This window comes from Cucurbita pepo, chromosome 12, assembly GCF_057944985.1.
Source record: "Cucurbita pepo subsp. pepo isolate OVF chromosome 12, ASM5794498v1, whole genome shotgun sequence".
Classification (NCBI taxonomy): Eukaryota; Viridiplantae; Streptophyta; class Magnoliopsida; order Cucurbitales; family Cucurbitaceae; genus Cucurbita; species Cucurbita pepo.
The window spans coordinates 12,616,611-12,636,203 of record NC_141809.1 but is presented as its reverse complement, the minus strand read 5'-3'; the positions used below and the strand labels follow the sequence as shown (position 1 = coordinate 12,636,203).

The following is a 19,593-nucleotide window of genomic DNA, read 5'->3' as shown; positions in this document are numbered from 1 at the left end:
AATGAAGTCAGTTGTTATAATTTGCTTCATTCTGAGCTTAGTGGCAGGAAGGTCCACAGCGTCCTTTAGGAAGTGCTACGCCAAGTGCTTCGTAGCGTGTGCTATCACACCAGGCATCACCCTTGGCACCTGCGGTGCAACGTGCTTGGCGAAGTGCCTGTTCATTGCATCAGCCCCAATGGATTTAAACCATATGGACACTCATTACTTCTGCAAACTTGGGTGTGCCACTTCCATGTGCACCAAATTCAGCACCAAGAACGACCCATGTGAGCAAAATTTCCTGTACCCATTTCTTCGTTTCTTATTTTTCAAACATGTTTTCATTTTGTGTTCTTATGAACTTGGCAGCTGAGAAGAAAGTGGAAAGGTGTGTGGACTCGTGCGCTGGAACATGCATCAAAGCTTAGAAAGCAGAAACATGAAGAAGGGAGGAGAAGGAGCTGGGATTGGCCTTAACACCATCAATAAATAAACATTTTGGTGTATGCATGGTTTCATGGTTTCAAGTTTGTGCATGATATATGAGAATGATGTGTTACGTGGAACCATATAATTGTTACCTTAAACGTTTAAAAACTTATTAGATACAAAACTAAAAGTTTTAAAAATCTATTAAAATTTGATCTCAAAGTTGAGAGACTAAACAAAGCTCTAAACCTTTCTTTTCTTTCAAGTGAACTTTTAAAACTCGTTTCAAGAAAACCATCTGCATACGATCTGATGAAAAGTAAAAGGGGCATACCCGAGTTTACCAAGTTGGATGGCAATCCTTGGCTTAAGCATAGAGCTGAGTAGAACCAGATGACCCAAAATAAAAATATTTGAGATAGATTCTTCACGGCTGAGAGGACCTTCAAAAGCTCTTCTTACCTGTTTATAAACATAATACCATCAATATAAGAAAACGAGAACCAGGCAAAGCAGTGTGCAGCCATCTCAACTAGTTTGGAACAGTAGTGTTTGAATAGGCAGAGTATACTTGGTGATATCATAATGTTCCAATATCCAAACAACAAAAGTAGCATTTTCCGTTTCTTTCTTCTTGCCTTTCTCTGTGTTAACAAAGTACTCAATCTAGAGGCCTCAGAAGAAGCTGGTTCATATCGCAAAGTTGAGATGGACGATTATGAGATTCTGCCAGTTCCCATGGTCTAGGAGCATATCGAGTCTGAACATATGTTCCACCCAAGATATGAACAGAAAATAGTCTATGATATCAAATAAAAACTACAACAAAATTAGTAACATTCTATGACTCTGCTACATAATGGCTTATGAAATGCCGAACCAAAAAGAACTACTCGCTCGAGCTGTAGGATGACCTCTGATCGACGCTCCACAACAGAGCAGAAACTATGCAGCTGTTCTTCACTAAGTATAATTTTTGCATCATTGAGTCCTTAAGGAGAATTCTCTGGTGTTTTCAGAACTGTAGAGGCTTTACCTTTATGCTCAGTGATTGCTGCTCGGAACTCCTCCACAATGGATACATCCCTGAATTTCAACCCATATGTTGAGAGACCATCCTTCCCTTCGCTGGCGCTGTTCATGCAGGCAAAGGTGATACCTCTCTTGTCCATGTTCGTGAGCTTCATGTCAGGGTAAAGACTTGCATTCAAAATTAGCCTGTAATTTCCTCTAGCTCTCATAAGAATCCTTGCTCTACCAGTCCCACTCGTCGGGACATTAACTTTCAGCTCTCCCTTTCCACGTTCCTTCCAAGATCCATCGATAAACTCGAACATTATAGAATCAGCATTGAAGACTACTTTTTCATTTTCTTCACCCGTTTCAACTGCAACCTCTTGCATTGATGGAAAGCCACTTTTCTCACTCTTGGAAACAATGGAAGACCCTGAAGTACCAAAGAGGGCTGAGCTACCATTAGTAGAGAGACCAAAACTAGCAGTCAGGCCAACCCCATCCTTCGGTATATTACCAAAGGAGAACGTAGATGTTGTAAGTCCAGTGCCGGCAAGACCTGTGAAGGCATTCTGGCTACTTGATAATTGTTGGAATGAGCTCAGAGGACCAGCCTTCTTAATAGGATCTGTTTCACTTCCGTTTTCTTTGTTTTCTTCATTATCTGTCTTTTCTTGATCCCCAGTTTCCTTGTTTTGTATCTCATTTCCTTCACTGGGTTCTTCATTTTCATTCTTAGCATCTCTCGCAGGATCCTCATTTTCGTTCTTTTCACCTTTTGCAGGATCCCCATTGTCATTCTTACCGCCACTTACACATTCATCATTCTCAGCCTTCTCATCTCTTACAAGTTCCTCATTGCCATTCTTATCTTCTCCAGCCGGTACTTCATTTTCAATCTTATTGCGCTCAGTAACTTGTTTATCATCTAGCTCAGATATGGCAGATTCGCTTGCAACAGTGCTGTTCTGATCAACATGGTGCACATTTGGAACAGATTCGGCCTCTGATGTGTCAAGTTTACATTCTGCTGGCTCGTCACTATGACCATCTTTTTGAATCTTTTCATGAGAAACATCCTTTTGATTTGCCTCATCTGAACCAGTTTTCTCACCAGCTGCCTGTGCATCACTTTTAACTTCTGAAGCACTTCCACTATTTTCAGTTGGAGGTACCAAGCGTATTCCAGCAAAAGGATTAGAAGACGGGGCAGAGGCAGCTTGACCACGACGTACTTTGACAATTCTTCTGGTGGCTAGGACCTCTTCACTAGCTCGCTTGAACGTTCCAGTCTCTTGCTCAGAAACATCTTCTTCATCATCAAGCCCAGGGTTATCTCGTGATAGCTCCCTTCCAGCAGCCCTCTTCTTTGTAGATGTTGCATTTTCAGCATCCCCCATTGAGTAGTCCAGAAAATCAACAAGAGCTCGAAGTTCGGCTAAAAAGCAGAAACTGAATATATATATATCTGGAGATTGCATAAACATTATAACTTAACAAGTTAAAAAAAAAAAAAAAAAGAAAGAACTTCTCTTACAAATACAAACAGATTAAGCAAAAACATAAAAGTAGTAAAGCCTAGAGAAGAGTGTAGAGGAGGAAATGAGAATTACAAATAGAGAATCTCTTCTTTAAACAAGATAATAGTAGGCAATCTCTTATAAGCCATTTGTTTCAGATATTTGGAAGAGAGTGAGATGCAAAAAATAGGATGTCTGGATCTGGATATAAAATTTATAAATAAAAATTTCCCCTGTTTGATTTTTACATGGAACCACTAATAGAAATTCTTATGAATAGAAGATGTTTGCTGTTTGACAATTTAAGAATTCCTACTTTGGAACTTATTCATTAGCTATAATTATTTAAATCAAGTGACCATACTAAAATCAATTTTAATTCATCAATAGTCAGCACAATTACATCTTGATTCCTAAGATTTTGGTTAGGATTTCTAGATGTAAAAAATAATAGCACAATCCCTGGTCTAAGAGGTTGTATATGCTGCCTAAGTGACTTCAATAGAATGAAATTGCAGTTAAATAAATTAATATGACATTTTGACATATTTATTTAATATTCCATAGTTTTGTAATATTAATTATGCTGGCAAGCCATTGAACCCTTAATTTTTCATTTTTCATGTTGCTTTCGTGCAATATAACATGAACACATATAGCATTACAAGATGAGGCTTAACCAAAGACAATTATCTTCATGATAATAATGGTTGATGCAAACATTTATGATGGGAATGAGTTGAGATAAGGTGATATTACCCCCAAGACCATCTAGTCCAAAACATTCATCATTTTAAACCAATCCAGTTCAATCCTCTTGACATTATTGAATGATGAATATAACTTCAAATCCTGCTTGATATCCGGCAGGTAAAGATGCAACATGAACTTTACAATGTGTCTTAACCTAAGTCTGAAAACATAGAAACCCCCTAGAACATTGCCTCATAGACATATAATGAAATAAGTATTGAGAAACAAAAAAAGCAAAAGATCAGTTATAATCCTAAAGTATTTAACCAACGCATGAAACATAATTTTTAATTTATCGACATGTACATTCCAACCAAAGAAATGATATAACAGTTGTTATAGCATAAATGAGAACTGAAACAAGAAACAGATGGTCGTATCTAAAAATAAGCCAAACATAACACAGCACATGATAAACCATTTCCGCAATTTAATGGAAGAGGCAAGGAACTTTGAACATGCATTTGTGAACGGTCAGTGTCAGTAAACAATAGACATGTTAGAGCCAAAGAGAGTGAAGGGTTTCCATGACTGACAATTTCAAACTGCAGATATGATAAGAAGAGAAGCCTACTATTACAATAGCCACAAACCACTGAATAAATGATCTCCAAGATCAAGATGGTTGTCTCAGCCACGAAATACAGCCAACAGGATTTAAGGAGCCACTAAACAACCTCATAGAATTCACTAGACTCAGGAGTGCAATGATTACGAGGATCTTATATCAAACAATTAATTAAAAGGTGATCTTAGGATCGCATCTTAAACCCTCAAATCGTTTGAATGAATCCTGCAGCTCGATATGCATCACAACGACATTAATTGCTTATTAAGGCCACTGTTTAATACCTAAAAGAATCAAAATGAATAATAGAGACCCAACCAGTAAATTGTCAAGGTTGCGGTAAGGAATATACAACAAAGATCAATAACAGATGACATAACAAGAGTGACAAAAAGGTTCAAACCAAAAAATAATTGTCAACTAGTTGAACGAAAGGGATCTCTAAATTGAACATTCCATTTAAGGGTTAGCTTTTCTTTTTCATTTTCACTTTCCATTTCCCTTTTCCCTCTTTCTCTATAGCAGAATCAAATCTCCCTACACTCTTCCGACTCTTTATGTTGCGTATCCTCCCACAATTGGTAACCAAAAACCCAAAATAGGGTGCAAGGGCTTGAACTGTACCATTCCGAACTAAAATTAAAATAAAAAACATCGCCACCAGCTATCATTAGAAAGAACGAGCTATCCACTACACCAAAACACACAAACAACTCAAAGATTCAAATAACAACGAACAGAAACACAGTCAGAAGCCCCTGATTTTGGAATAAACATAGAGTCAAAGTAGAAAGGAAAATCGAATGAATTAACACATCCAAATCCCCTGCCCTTCGAAACAAAAAATAAAAACGTGAATGGAGCAGGAATTACCGAGAATCCAAGCAAAGCTGGTTCAGAAGTAGAAGAAATGAGAGAGAAATGAGGGTTCAGAGAGAGAGAGAGAGAGAGAGAGTGAAATATGAGGGAGGGTTTTTGGTTTGGTTCCCCTTTCATTTCTGGATTTGAACGGGCACTCGGGTTTCTCTCTCTTCCCTTGTTTTTCGGCGAGGTTTCTAAACGACGTCGTCACAAAGAAATACTTTTTGATCTATAAATACTAATTAGTCAAATTAATTAAGACGAAAATTATAATGTTTATTTATAAATAATAAATATTATGTTCAGTTTAAATATTTTAGTTATAAGTACAGAAAATGAATAATATTAATGAGAGAAAAATAAATAAATAAATAAATAAATATATAAATAAGAGGAAGGTGCCCGGGTCTTTTGCCCGCGGGTTTTGCACCAGCGGTTTCACGCTACCCGTGGATCTTGGGCTGATAGTTTGGGCTTGTATTGTGGATAATCCATTGGCCCAATAATAATAAAATGAAAAAATAAATTTAATAATGAATAGTTTATTTTCTTTATAAGCTTGGAATCAAGTTTAATATAATTTATTCAATTTGTGTCACTGGATTTGCTAAAATGACCCTCACAGTCCAAGGTTTTCTTTGTTGAGTGAGCATGACCCCGATATTAATGGATATGATAAATCTATAAATTACTCCTAATGTACTTGATTAATTAATTAATATATTTAAATTAATTTACGAACACAACTTGAAAGAGAGGATTATCCAAAAAGTAACTTTGAAGTGATTGACCAAAAAACCAGAAAAGGAATCTGTTGTGAATTTAAATGCCTCATGAATGCAATAAGAAAGTCAACTTTTTTGTCTTGTGCGAGTAGCGTGAATGACAAGATAGCTCTCACTACTAAAGACCAAACTTTGAAAGACTCTTTAAATGATTTTAAGTGAAATGCCTAAAATGTCATTTCAAACCGGCTCTAACTTCAACTTTGTAGCTGGTAGGAATGTCAAAAAAACATTATTGAATGATCAACACGAAAATTGTGAGATCCAATTGGGGAGAGGAGCATTCTTTACAAGAGAGGTTCTTGAGCAAGACGCATTTTAAAAACCTTGAGGGAAAGTCAAAAGGAAAAGCCCAAACAATAAGGATGTTGGACACTGAGCGATGTGCCACCACCGAAGAGGCTGAGACCCAAAGGGAGGTGGACACGAGGAGGTGTGCCAATAAGGATGTTAGGCCCCAAAGGAGGTGAATTGGGAGTTCTACATCGATTGGAGAAGGGAACGAGCAAGAACACTAGGCCACAAAGAGGGATGGATTGTGAAATCCCACGTTGGTTGAAAAGGAAAATGAAACATTCTTAATAAAAAGTGTGGAAACCTCTCTAGCTATGTTTTAAAACCTTGAGGAGAAGCCCAAAAAGGAAAGCCCAAAGAAAGCAAAATATGCTAACAGTGGATTTAGACCGTTACAAAATAAACGAGCAAGACAACTATGTGTCGCTTATTTGTATTTCACGAGTCTCAATAAGGTCGAGCCTCTAAATGTAAGATACAGTAAGATATTGAAAATGGGGCTATGGCCAAAATGGAATAATAATAATAATAATCAGATCGATCTACATGCGCCACCTATGCTCTATAAAGGCAAGATCCAAAAATGAGGTTAACTATTGCATTCTAAAAAGGATTGGAGTACATCTATCTATAGTTACAAAAATTGACTTTATAGTCATAAAGAATGAATAATTCTTTAAATTTTTCTATTTTCCGGAACGATCATATATATATATATAGTTGAGTATATTCGCACATGGCGTACCCACGTCTGCACAAGAATCCAGCATCGAATCATTAGCTGAAGCCTAGTGATGTGATGTTAACACTGCAAAATAAGGAAATGAATACTAAGTGAGAACAATATTATCAAATGACAATAAAAGAAATACAGATAGAACATGGGAGAAGTAAGGAAGAATTGATTACATTACCGAAATCAATATTTCGATAACAAGACAATTCATATGTTATGAACATCAGTGAATATGAAAACAATAATTCGTGATAATCTAAAATGTTATCTGGTTTACTAATCACATGTTGCTTATCAGAGTAGAAGTTGAGAGTAGAAGTTGTATCACTAATAGCGCAACTTCAAGACAAGACAACAAAGGGGACGTAGGGGGGAACAACGTCCAAGCTGTGATAACCCAGCAGCAAAGAACGAAAAAAAAGGGTGACTATTAAGGGGCAGTATGCTTATGAACATCAGTGAATATGGAAACTAATAATTCGTGATAATCTAAAATGTTATCCATGCTTTTATTTGTTGTGGACAGATGATCTAGCAATACAGAAAGCAAGTTGCATAAATACATGCAAAGCTAGCATATTAGAATGAACGAATCACCAGAGACAACAATTGGATTTTCACAGTTGTGCAACCAATTGCCTTTAGGCCGACTGGGTTCCTTCGTTATTCGTACCCCACTCTTCATCATCCTCGTTGCCGTTAACAAGAACGGCACCATCTGTTGAATCAGCATCCACTACAACAGGATCCTCTTGGCTGTTTTGTCCATTTTGGATCTCTGCAGTCTCTTCATCTCCATTCTGATCAAGAACCACCACAACTCAAACTAAGCTCTAAACCTCAATACTAATTTATGCAAGAAATAAAAAAGGCATATCGTGAATGTTGAATTCCATGGCTTGGATGGTATAAAATGGGACAAAATGGCCAAATTTCATAACCCAACCATTCATATGTATATGCCATAGTGATAGGATTTAATAGCCATTCGCAAGTAATTGAGTAAAAAAATAGCAACTACGAGTAGTAGAGAGGAGTATCTCTCCTGCATATAGTTTAGTCTCTTGAAAACAAATACACACTTTAAGTTCTTAACATAGGATATAAGAGCTCTACCTTCTCGCCTACCAAGAGCACCTAAGCCTAACAACCAACAAGAAGACCTCTAGTAGTACTTAGTTGCCAAACAGAAAACTCACTGTTATGAAGAAACCACAAGCAAAAAGATCGCATATTATCAGTAATTTCACATTCGATCAAAATCTTGACTAATAGTAATTTCACATACTAAGGTCATGTTCCTAACAAGCCCACAGGAGGGCCCCACAACACAACACAACCCATATCCATTACACCAAATGCACATCATTCCCTTTCCTACGTGAATTTTAGAACCGGGGATCTACACTTGGATTTAGTTTTGGTGGGGCAACCTTATGAAGAGCAAAAGGAAATCATTTAGCTCAACTTCATCAGGGCCTTTCTTTGGTCAATTTGGATCGAGAGAAACAATCAATTCTTCATCGACGACAAGGAGAAACTTTTTTTTATAGTTTTTTATTCGCTCTTTTTTAGCATTAACTTGGTGTAAGAATTCTAGCCATTTTTTTTGCTCTTACGACCTATCTTCCCTCATGACAAATTAGAAAAGTTTTTTGTAATTCCTATGCCTAAGCCTTCTTTAGTTTCATGTTATCGATATTCTCTAGGGATGTTTCTCTTTTAAAAAAATAATAATAAACAAAAAAAAAAAAAAAAAAAAAAAAAAAACCTATCTATTCACACCCGACTGAATCTCTCTCCCTAATGTCACGTACAATTACTTACTCTGACAGCTTTTGAAATGGTGGTCTAACTGATAGTTAACCGTAGCTAGAAGAATAGGAATGATCAATAGCAAGGATAGTATCAAATGTCTTCCACCAACTCCAGCCTTTTGGATAAGAAGGAACCAAGAAACAACTTTTTACCTTTAAAAGTAATATGAAATTTGCATACAGCACATACCTCAAGATTTGAATTTCCATTTTCAAGAAGCTCCTCTTCATCCATGGGCATATTCCTAAAAGCTTCCACAAGTGTTGTATGTGACCTCTCAGCTTGATTAGCATACTCCACCGCAGAAGGATAAACACCCCTAACAAAATTCAAGGAAAGAAATAAATGTTGGCAGTAATCAAGTATCCGTTGACACTAGTTTCTTGATCATTTAATTTAGGAATATTCCATCAAACACAATTGACCGATCAGAAGTGCAATAACTACAAAGGATCAACATTAGTGGCCGATGATACAAAACAGAGAGGTTGGAACTACGATGGATAATTCATTTGAACATTAAAATTATCAGAGGGCATGAAGAAAGGTGAGGTCGTAGAACTTTAAGCAGAAGCACGTGCACATACAACTATTTCATGCAAAAATACACATGAATTAAGATAAATGTTTCAACCTGACACAATCAGGGAATGTGCATATTCCTTCTTAGGTTGCATAAATTGTAACAAAAAGAGATGGCAATTCTACTCTAAGTATAATAGATTTTTCAGCCTCCTTTTCACACCAGAGACAGTTTTTGCTTTCACACAAGTATAGTTACAAGAGAGATTCTTTTTAAAAGGTTGCTCTCCTCATCATTCAGACCTATTCTTCTTTCAACAATTATTCAATTTCTCAAGACAGGCACATATAAAAATTATACACAAAAGTACCTGGTCTCTGAAAACTTAGATTCAACAGAAATAGCTAGTTGCCAATCATCAAACAGATTAGGATACTCTTCAGGATCAGCTAGTGAATCAGCGGCTTTTGGATTGACCTAAAATATTTTCAAATTATATGAACAAACTGTTAGGTCAATGGCATCTTTGATCAACATGTAATAAGCATAGACATGTAAAAATAATAAACCCCTTAAATAAAAGAGGTAAAATTATATGTTACATTTAACATAAATATTTTCGGATAGCCATCATGCAGGAAGCCTATTAAATGGAGTATACATCAGATACAAATATAAAGGTAAGAACAATGAAACAGAGTAATGATGGGAGGCAATAAATATCGACATGCCTTTTCTAATGAAATATATGTTTCTTTTCTCTTTTTTGTTGTCTGGTTTGAGGGTTTGGATGATGGGAGGCAACGCTCAAATCATGTGATTTTGGAATTCAATGGCTTCCCACAACTTCTCCTTGGACCGCTCACCCTCACCAATATTCTATGATTCCTCTCAAGCCAAATCTTCCAAACAATAGGGAAAAAAACAAGTCTGCCAAAGGAGTTTTGCCGTCGCCCTGAAATGAGGGTACAATAAGATCTCCTCAAGGTGCTCCTCAAACATCCCCCACATTCTCTAACCCCATCAAAATGCCAAAAACATCAAAAAATCTACACCAAATCGATGGAATAAAATGGAAACTCTGGAAGATATGGTCCAGGTTCTCAAATGCACCTCTGCCAAGAGAACACCACTACCACGAAAATAAAGGAGGAATGTCTCTGCAACGGTCTAAAGTCTTGACTACCTATGTAAGATTTGTCCAGGCAAAAAAATTTAACCTTCTTGGGATCTTAACCTTCCGTAGGGAGGGGAAAAAAAAGGCATAAAGAGAAAGCAAAGGAGAATTCAAAAGATGGAAAAATGAACTAAGAAGAAAAAAAGTAGGAAGGACAAAAGGGTCCAGGTACTAAGATACCCCTTTCCCCTCTTTGAATATGAATGTCCTTCAGAAGCAAAAGAAAGGTAGAAATATCTGATGCTTCATTTTCTGTAAGAAGGCAACGGAACTCAAAACAAAGGAAGTAGAAGACTTGCCCACATAAGGTAAAACAAAGGCCACAAACTGTAATTTCATTTATGAAAGATGTTAGGAAAGAGGAACAAAGGGGTTTCTCCCCCACCCAAAGGTCTTCCAAAAAATAGGTATATGGGCCATCTCCAATGAGACATTTAACAAATTGGAAAAAAGTGGGAAAAACAAAAGAAATATCTTCCCAAGAATTTTAGAGAATCCCATCAACTTACCGCCAAGACTACTCAAAAGGATGAGGATAGTACATGCTCACGGAGACTCCATGACTCCATCCTACGAAGTCTCTGATTCCCTAGAGGAACACCACATCCACTCAGCCAAAAGGTCTCATTCCAGTGCTTCAGATTACCAAAACCCAACAGTCCAGACACCAAAGGCCTCGAAACATTCTCCCAACTAACCAAATGCGACTCTCTTCCCTCATCAACCCCTCCCGCTAAAAAGAAAAAAAGGAAAACCCTCATAATCTTCTCTAGGTTCTTACTAACCAAAACAGGAATCCAAAAAGGGAGAGAAACTAAAGCCGGATCCCAGATAAGACAGCTTGAATAAGATTAATTCTTCCTTGAATGAGAGACACTAAATTTTTGGCTTACAATTTGATTACTATGCCTAATAATACTTCAGTACATGCAACAATGATACAATTTTTGTATATTTTCTATTGGATGATGCCTTACTTGATCCATAGCTCTCTATTACAATAAAAAATGATACAACTTTTGTCAAAGGACTATTCAACATCAGCAGGACATAATAATTAAATAAAAACCTTATTCAAGTCCTTTCTCCAGATAGCAACTATCTCAGAGACTTTACTTGGAAGATAAGATCGCGCCATTAATGCAGCTTCAGGTATACGATTACTACAAAATGAAGATGTAAGCATCTATACTAAAATTTCAACAATTTCATAAACAAACAGAAAAATTCACCTTTCCACCAATAGCTGGAGGCAGTCTTCTAATTTACCCAATGTAAATAAACAGAGGAAGGCAACGTTATTCTTTCCTTGCTCTTTAGCAAGGGAAGCAAGCTTCGATATTCCTTCAACATCTCCTAAAGAAGAATATAGCAGTAACATACCACTCAGGTCCATGGCAAAATTTAGACATTCCTCGGCCATTTCTAGCTGCAACAACATGACTCAACAGAGATGGATATCAGAGAACTGTTAATAAATACTGTAAGTAGCATGGGCCAGTAGCAGAGAATGTGAAATCGAACACCTTTCCAGTAGACATGGCTAATTCTCCAAGTTGCTTCCATTTGGATTCACTATGCACAACCATCGCAATTTCCTGCAAAAGATCAATTAAACCTCTGTTTGGATCACAATCGAACTATTGTCAAGCTCCCTGTTCCCATAGAAACGAGGAGAGAGAGAAAGGAAACTAAAAATTGTTCTAAACAAGCTGATAACAGCACCCTACATTTCTTTAGCACAAACAAGAGTGGAGCATACCTTTGCAACATCTAATTTACCAAGTTGTATTGCTAACTCAAATCTATAATCAGGATCTGTTGCTACCTCCAGTGCCTCTTCTACCATACCTCGAGATTCTAAAAAGCGAGCCACACTGATAGAGAACAAAAACTAACAAATATATCAATATTTTTTTCCTTTTGAAAAGAGACATCTTTCATTAATGAACGAAGATAAACAAACAAGACAAGATTTCAGAAGCCAAGTATTTTACACATAAACACTCCAAAAGGCAAAAATAAGAAAAGGAGTGATTCCAGAAAAGCACTGCAAATCTGAGGAAAAAACATGTTGATACTCAAATTTTCAAATCCAAGGAAGACATGTCTCCCTCAGGGAAGAAAGAGAGAGAAACTACATGAATGCCAAAGCATAATCGGCATTTTCAAGTATCAAAGTGGAGTTAAGAAAAGATCTAAGATGATTGATAAGTTTACAAATTCGCTTGATAAATAAAAGGTAAAACATAACTTCAGCTAGCTAAAATAAAGATGCTGAAAGTACCAGTTACAAGATAATGGGCAGGTTACCTATTATGATGCTCCTTGGGGATTGAAGGCAAAATTTCACTGGCTCTTTCCAGATCTCCACGCATTACAAGTGTCTTGTATTCAATCAAGCTAAGAAGTAATGTGTATCCTACAACACTGCAATAAATAGATCATCACATCATTACATCAGATTAGATGGAAGCAGTTATAAGTTCCAAGAACATAAAATAGCATCTGCTTACTTAAATTCTTTGTCCACTAAATACACACGACTGTGACTGGCAAGATATCCAAGTAAATACATAGGCCGATCCAGATGAAACATTGTTGTAACCTGAAAAAGAATCTTATATCAACGAGGCCATGACCAATGCCTTTCTCCTCGTTTTTTTTTTTCGTTGGAAGGAAGTATATTTATGTGAATTTAAAGAAGCATTGTGAAAACATCCAGGAAAAGGGGGTGGGGGGGTAGAATAGGAATCATTATTACCTCACCACCAACACAGTAATTAAGCCTCCAAGAAGAATTATTATAAATGAAACAATCCCCAACCCATAAGCCAGTCCTAACACGTTCACTTGTTTCATGCAGAAGCTCGAAAGCATCCTCAGCACCTTGTTCATCAACTGATCTCCCACTATCAAGATAAGAGGAAACAACATCGCGCTGCATCATAAAACATACTTATTAGATAAAATTGTTCATAGCACTAACGGGAGTTGTACTAAAGAAGACTTGAGAAGCATCCACCAGGAGCCATCTCACTAAATGCAATTACAAATACAAAAACTTGAAACACAGGCTTAAATGGAGGGCAACGTACATTGTACTTCAGGATATAAAATGCTGAATCACTGGAAATTGCCACTAGGTCACCACTATCAGCCCAATAGAGATTCTGAAATTTTAATACAATATTAGAAAATGCAACACATTAGCAAAAGGCCAGGGAAAAATTATGCATAGTGCACGTGTGTCTGTGGAAACTAGCATCCTAGAGAGCTTCACGAGGAATATCTGCACTTACTTTCACATTTACATCAATCCGTCGAATTAACCGGCACTCAGCCCAGTCATAAAAGCAAATAAAATCGTTTGAGCACATTGCTAAAAGTGTTCCTCCATAAATACGTTCTGCAGAGAATGTAGGCCGGATGCTCTTCTTTTCCTGAAAGAACATATTTCCATCCAGTCAAGACACTAGACCAATATCTTGAAATGACATGTTATATACGATACTTTTTATGAGACCATTTTATTTTTTGGGATGAGGCACATTGTTTACAATATTTGATGTTTGAACTTCAGAAACTTAAAAAGCAACGCCTGGACAAATGAAGCATATGGTTGAAAATTTTGAGTTTATATCACCTAAGTTTGGATTTTACAAAGAAACGTGTCATAGAAACCTCAGTTTGTATAACCTATTTTTGGTTGGTAAGTTTATAATTTGTAAAATTTAAAATAAATTATAAGAAAGATGAGTTTCAAAAACTTGACTGAAGTTTATATAGTTTATGGAACTGATGCATATAAACCTAGCCCACGTCATATAAACCTAGCCCATGAGTCAAACACGAACACCTCAAACTGTTCGGAACTGTAACCTTAACCTATATACACAGTTTAATATTCATAAAGTAAAATAAATATCTGCCCACAAGGTAAATTTTTATGTGGTTTCTCTCAACCAACAACTTGAACAAGCACAATGCCTTGTTGTATAGTTGTATAGTAGCATTGTTCGTCATTGACATCAAATAATGCATAAAATGACGTTCCTGAAGTATACCATGTGATTCCAAGATTCCTCAACTTAAATATTTATTAAAATGAATACACACCTGGAAATTTTTTGTGAAAATCTTTATCTTCGAAGTGCTCTCTCGAGCAGCATATTCTCCATCAGATGACCAAACAATTTCCAATGCTGAACCAAATGACCTATTCCTCCATGCCAAAGCTGTATAGATAATATATTCACCATCTCCACATACAACAACAAATCGTCCATTGGGGTTGTGCTTTAAGCTCTGAAAGAAATTATGAGAGAAAACAAATAGAACATGAAAACGGAAACAATCAACAAAAGGAAACTTCATTCTAATACACAAGGTTTCATATTAACTGAACTTAACATTAAAATTGCAGCTTAAGTATGAAGATGATAAATCATATATGCATAATTACTTACTTGAGGATATAGATCACAGGTCCCCAATTCCTTGACAGCCAAAGGCAACCTCTCCCCATCCGTAACCTACAAAGAAAGATAAAAAAGAAATATATAAACAAACCAATTGCCATAAAACAGGATATAAAGAAATAGCTATTAAGTTCAAACCTCATAGTCTGCTCCCACGCTCTTAATATTCACTGTTTGAATTTCATTGTGCTTAGCCCAAATAATTTTACCAGTATTATCCATGCTAGCTACAGGTACCTCCCGGCCAAGTTTTACCATAATCGTTCCTTCATCATAACCAATCACAACCCTGTAGGACAAGGGATGCATCATTACTAACAATAAACAAACAAGATATCTCAAGCAGATTTTTAAGGATATTAAGTGCTCAATCATTTAAAAGTGATCTTATAAGCTTAATACTCTGTCCACTCCCTAATTAATATATTAACAGAAGGAATGGCGGAGGGTCAATGTTTAGTCCACTCCCTAATTAAAAATTTCAAATATGTCCTCAATTATTTACTTATCATTTAACAACTTCACACTTAATTCATATTTCATCGGCTAACTATAAAGTAGTTACAAAAGAATTAAGGCAAAAAAATTATGTATTAGCATCTTGAAGGGTTAATTAAATTATTTCAACATTTCTATTGAAATAATTATATTAATTATGTTATTATAAATATGCATTATTTACAATACTTTTCCCATATTCTATTCTATGAGTACTTTCACGAATAATTGCTTAGATTAGAAACTAGACAATGTATATTGACAGTATAAATTAATTATAAGAATTTTAGTTGAATAGTTAACTTAAGCAATTTAATAAAACTTATATAAAACATGAGAAGAATAACCATCAATTTAAATACGTTAATTTTTTCAAACATTCTTAGCAAATATTTAACAAATGGATCTGGATCTTATTTGGTTTCAGAATAAAGTAAAATTAAAAAGCTTCTGTTTCACAACATAATAGACTAGTATTTCAATTAAAAATTTCTTTCAAACGTTTTCCTTTTCACTAGCTCGGCACAGGAACACTAGTGATATAATCAGGGTCCACCTTTTCGTGAAAAGGGCCAGTTCTTATGGCTTACTAGGATGTGCTATTTTGTAGGATCTTTGGGGTGAGAAGAATAACAGAGTATTTAGAGGGGTGGAGAGGAATCCTAGTAATGTGTAGCCCCTCGTTGGATTTCTTGTTTCCTTTGGGGTTCGATTTCAAAGAATTTTTGTAATTATTCTTTAGACACTATTTTGTATGGTTGGAGCCCCTTTCTTTTTTCAATTGGGAGATGGGGAGGTTAAAGATTAGAAATTTATTAAGTAAAGAGAGGAATATGAAGATTAAATGAGATTGAGAATTTCCAATACCAGCTATCACTTGGGATAAGAGAAATATATAAGTAAAAACAATGATTTTATAAAGAAAGCAAAATTAACAACCCAGACTTACCGTCGGGAGCCCTTAATATATCCAATAGCCCAAACTCGCTCAAGGCCATAGTTCAAGGTGTTCTCAAGCCTGAGATTTAAGAACATGAATCAAAAAAAAGATCTTGCAGGAAAGAATCATGCAAAAACATATAATTGAAATGAGATGGGTGACAAGATAGTTATGACCAAAAATTTCAGTGAACCTCAATTTTTGTTCATGACCCTATTCAAACAAATTTCAATTATTATCCAGCCTATCTTTGAACTCATTCCTGCAACCGTTCATATATGTTTAAATGTAATAAATGAGTTGACAAAACCGATAAAGAATATTGCAAATTATGAAAACTAACATCCAGACCACGCTACATCCTTCACTACCAAATTATTTTTCATGCTTAGTCAAGTTAGCTAAATGTAGAATAATGTTAACAAATATACTAATGGGCCAAAAGAAAAAATATAAACCTAGATATCATGAAATTAGGAATAAAAATCACCTATAAGTGGTTGCATGCCATATACGAACAGTACCATCCTCAGAACCTGTGATAATAATAGGAAGTTCTGGATGGAAACAAACAGCAGAAACATTGTGCGTATGACCTTCAAGCGTTTGAACGCAACTTTTGGTTTGATAGTCCCACACCTGTTTTCATATGCTTTAAATGAAATTTTGCCATTTGGATCCAGTGAGAGATGGGTAAAAATTAGAATAGTAGAGACCTTAGCAGTGTGATCATCCGAACCAGTAATTAGATAGGGTTTGTCGCCGCCAGTAAAGTAATCAACACAATTTACACCCTTCTGATGGGCATCCAATGTAAAATTAGGATCAGGAGATCCAAGATTCCAAATCTGCCACAAAATTTTACCAAATTTTACTCAGCATCATCATACAGATTAGGAACAGACAAGACGTTTCACCATTAGGAAATTCTTAATATTACCTTAATGGTGCGGTCAAGAGAAGCACTTGCAAAGGTGTTAGTATCCTTGGGATTAAATGTTACTTGCATTACATAGTGAGAATGTCCCTCAAAAATTTGAGTGCACACCCAACCCTTTTCCCAATCCCAAAGCTTTATGAGCATATCATCAGATGATGACAGAACATATGGAAGTGTAGGATGGACTGCAACGCACCTAATGTAATCTGTATGAGCCTCAAATACTTTTACCTTATCCATTGTATTATAATTGTAAACACGAATGAACATGTCATCAGCTCCAGCAACAACCCATTGCTTCTGCACGATAAACTTGGCTGACCTAACTGCCAACACAGCAAACACACGACCAACACTTCATAGCATATTCTTCCATCCCCTCACCTTTACCTCTCTGTCTCTCCATATTGACTTTACTGCTTACCTGGTAATTCAGTGACCTCAAAAGACTTGACCATGATCTGCAGAAGTCCCCAGAAGATTCATTTAATTTTTAAAGAATTTCAAATTTTACAAAATTAGATAAAAAAAATTATTTATTGAGTTCAGCGATGGAGGAGAGGAATTTGCACATCATGTGCCTACCAGAGTTCGAATTAGAATTCACCAAGTAATAAAAGTTCTTATCAAAAGAAAAAAAAAAAAAAAGGAACCCATAAGAGTACTGTAAATAAAGTTCTTATCAATAAAGTTTGCAGGATCTCCAATTCTCTTCTACCAAATAAACTATATGATTAATGACATACAATAACTCATTGATGTAAAAATGGTTGAGTAATTAGAGAAATCTGGTCTCGTTTTTTAAACATTTTTGAAGTACTTCCAATAAAATGAAAAGTTCAGAAAGCATCCATGTACTCATCTATGATAACATATCCATACCTGGGACTGATAGTTCCAAATGCATACAGTTCCCGAATACAAACTCGCCAAAATCCTGCAGTAAGATGTGCGTCAAAACCTTCAAGTTTGCTTCATCTCTTTTGCAGTGTAAATATAATATAATCACAGTTTGGTAAATGATCAACAAAGAAGTCTCAAAGATTCAAACAAGATGGGAAACAAATCATCATGCACTACAATGTTCTAACATGACGGAAACCATTTAAATCAATCATGATTTTAACTGGCACATAATGGCCTAAGATGTAATGGCCAAGCCACGGTATTAATAAGCACCAATGGCCATTCTGCTTGCCAATGAAGGGGAAGGAAAACTATAGTGCTATAAAACCAGATAGAAATGTTAAAAAAAAAAAAAAAAAAACAATAACTGCTCAACTTACCATGGTTCTGTTGGATGCAAATCCACAGATTTTACCCTTTCCGATCTTTGAGCGAGTTTCCTCTGAATCGAATAATAAGGAAACATATTTTAAAACACATAACAAGAATTAGAAATAATCAATATCAAACACATTCTATCCATTTAACTGGAAATGGAAATACCTTGATTTCCAGTCTGAGAGGCTGCGAATACACCAACAACCAAAAAAAAATTGTAATTAGTAGCAGAAATAACGATTCCAAGTCATAAAAAAAAAATACAAAGAAATTTCAGTAGTAGCCGCGAAATTCGTAAACATATGCGCTACCACGGACCGAAAATTAGAATGCCAGATCCTAACATTCCTTTTCACTCAGAAAAGCTAAGAGAAAGAGAAGGAGAGATCAATTCCGTATCTATGTCCCAAACAAACAAAGGGAATAACCAATTTAAGCTCCCGCACTCCAAATTTTCAAAGAAAAGAATCGAAGAATTCAGAAACCAATACTAATGTCAACAGAATTGAGCAAAACTGAGCAATTGTGATCAAATCGTAGCATATTTCCACCGGATCTAAGCTATAATTGAAAGCAGATGCGTTAAATGAAATGAAAGGAAATCTTCCACTCACCATATTGATCAAATGAGAGCTTAAGAAGTGAGATCTCGATCGTTACAACCAAGCTATCCAGGTGATCGCAGCTCGGAGAAGAGAATTGGGGGAGAGAGGATTCAGAGTTGAAGCATGGAAGTTTTTCGTGTTAATATGAGAAGGGAACGAGAATAGATCGAAGCTTAGCAGTTACGTCATAAATTTACGATAATGCCATTCGCGGCAGAATAATTCAGTGCAACCGGTAGTACGATAAGCAAAAGAATGTTTTGACCACTGTGATGATCCGATAGAAATCGACGGTCACAATAGACCTTAATATTAATAAGCAAAATTGAATATAAAACTTGGGCCTGTAGAGGTGCCTAAAAGGCTGGGCCTACAGGCCCTCTCG

General features: G+C 36.0%; 2 protein-coding genes across 4 annotated transcripts; both read right to left on the bottom strand.

Annotated features, from left to right (window-relative positions):
• Positions 1 to 960: 960 nt before the first annotated feature.
• LOC111806884 (nuclear pore complex protein NUP50A-like) lies at positions 961 to 5,294 on the bottom strand. Its single transcript, XM_023692395.2, has 2 exons — positions 5,140 to 5,294; positions 961 to 2,893 (listed from the first exon to the last, which is right to left on the bottom strand). Exon 2 carries the CDS (start codon positions 2,823 to 2,825, stop codon positions 1,404 to 1,406), a length of 1,422 nt encoding a protein of 473 aa, XP_023548163.2. The 5' UTR covers positions 2,826 to 2,893; positions 5,140 to 5,294; the 3' UTR covers positions 961 to 1,403.
• A 1,413-nt stretch (positions 5,295 to 6,707) lies between these two features.
• Positions 6,708 to 19,368, bottom strand: LOC111806385 (coatomer subunit beta'-2). Of its 3 annotated transcripts, none has more exons than XM_087129345.1 (25): positions 19,218 to 19,367; positions 18,769 to 18,789; positions 18,606 to 18,667; positions 18,202 to 18,256; positions 17,744 to 17,780; positions 17,320 to 17,645; positions 17,096 to 17,227; positions 16,870 to 17,018; positions 16,389 to 16,457; positions 15,080 to 15,230; positions 14,930 to 14,995; positions 14,580 to 14,768; positions 13,763 to 13,903; positions 13,559 to 13,633; positions 13,225 to 13,401; positions 12,977 to 13,068; positions 12,774 to 12,890; positions 12,223 to 12,337; positions 11,987 to 12,058; positions 11,693 to 11,889; positions 11,530 to 11,623; positions 9,654 to 9,760; positions 8,950 to 9,079; positions 7,616 to 7,742; positions 6,708 to 7,014 (listed from the first exon to the last, which is right to left on the bottom strand). In XM_087129345.1, the coding sequence occupies exons 1-25, from the start codon at positions 19,218 to 19,220 to the stop codon at positions 6,995 to 6,997; spliced, it is 2,724 nt and encodes a 907-aa protein (XP_086985471.1). In that variant the 5' UTR covers positions 19,221 to 19,367; the 3' UTR covers positions 6,708 to 6,994. The 3 variants fall into 3 exon arrangements, 2 of the variants coding, with proteins under 2 accessions (XP_086985471.1, XP_086985470.1); XM_087129344.1 differs by having other exon boundaries at positions 7,540 to 7,742; positions 19,218 to 19,366; XR_015423260.1 differs by lacking the exons at positions 6,708 to 7,014; positions 7,616 to 7,742; positions 11,530 to 11,623 and having other exon boundaries at positions 19,218 to 19,368.
• Between the last annotated feature and the right edge of the window lie 225 nt (positions 19,369 to 19,593).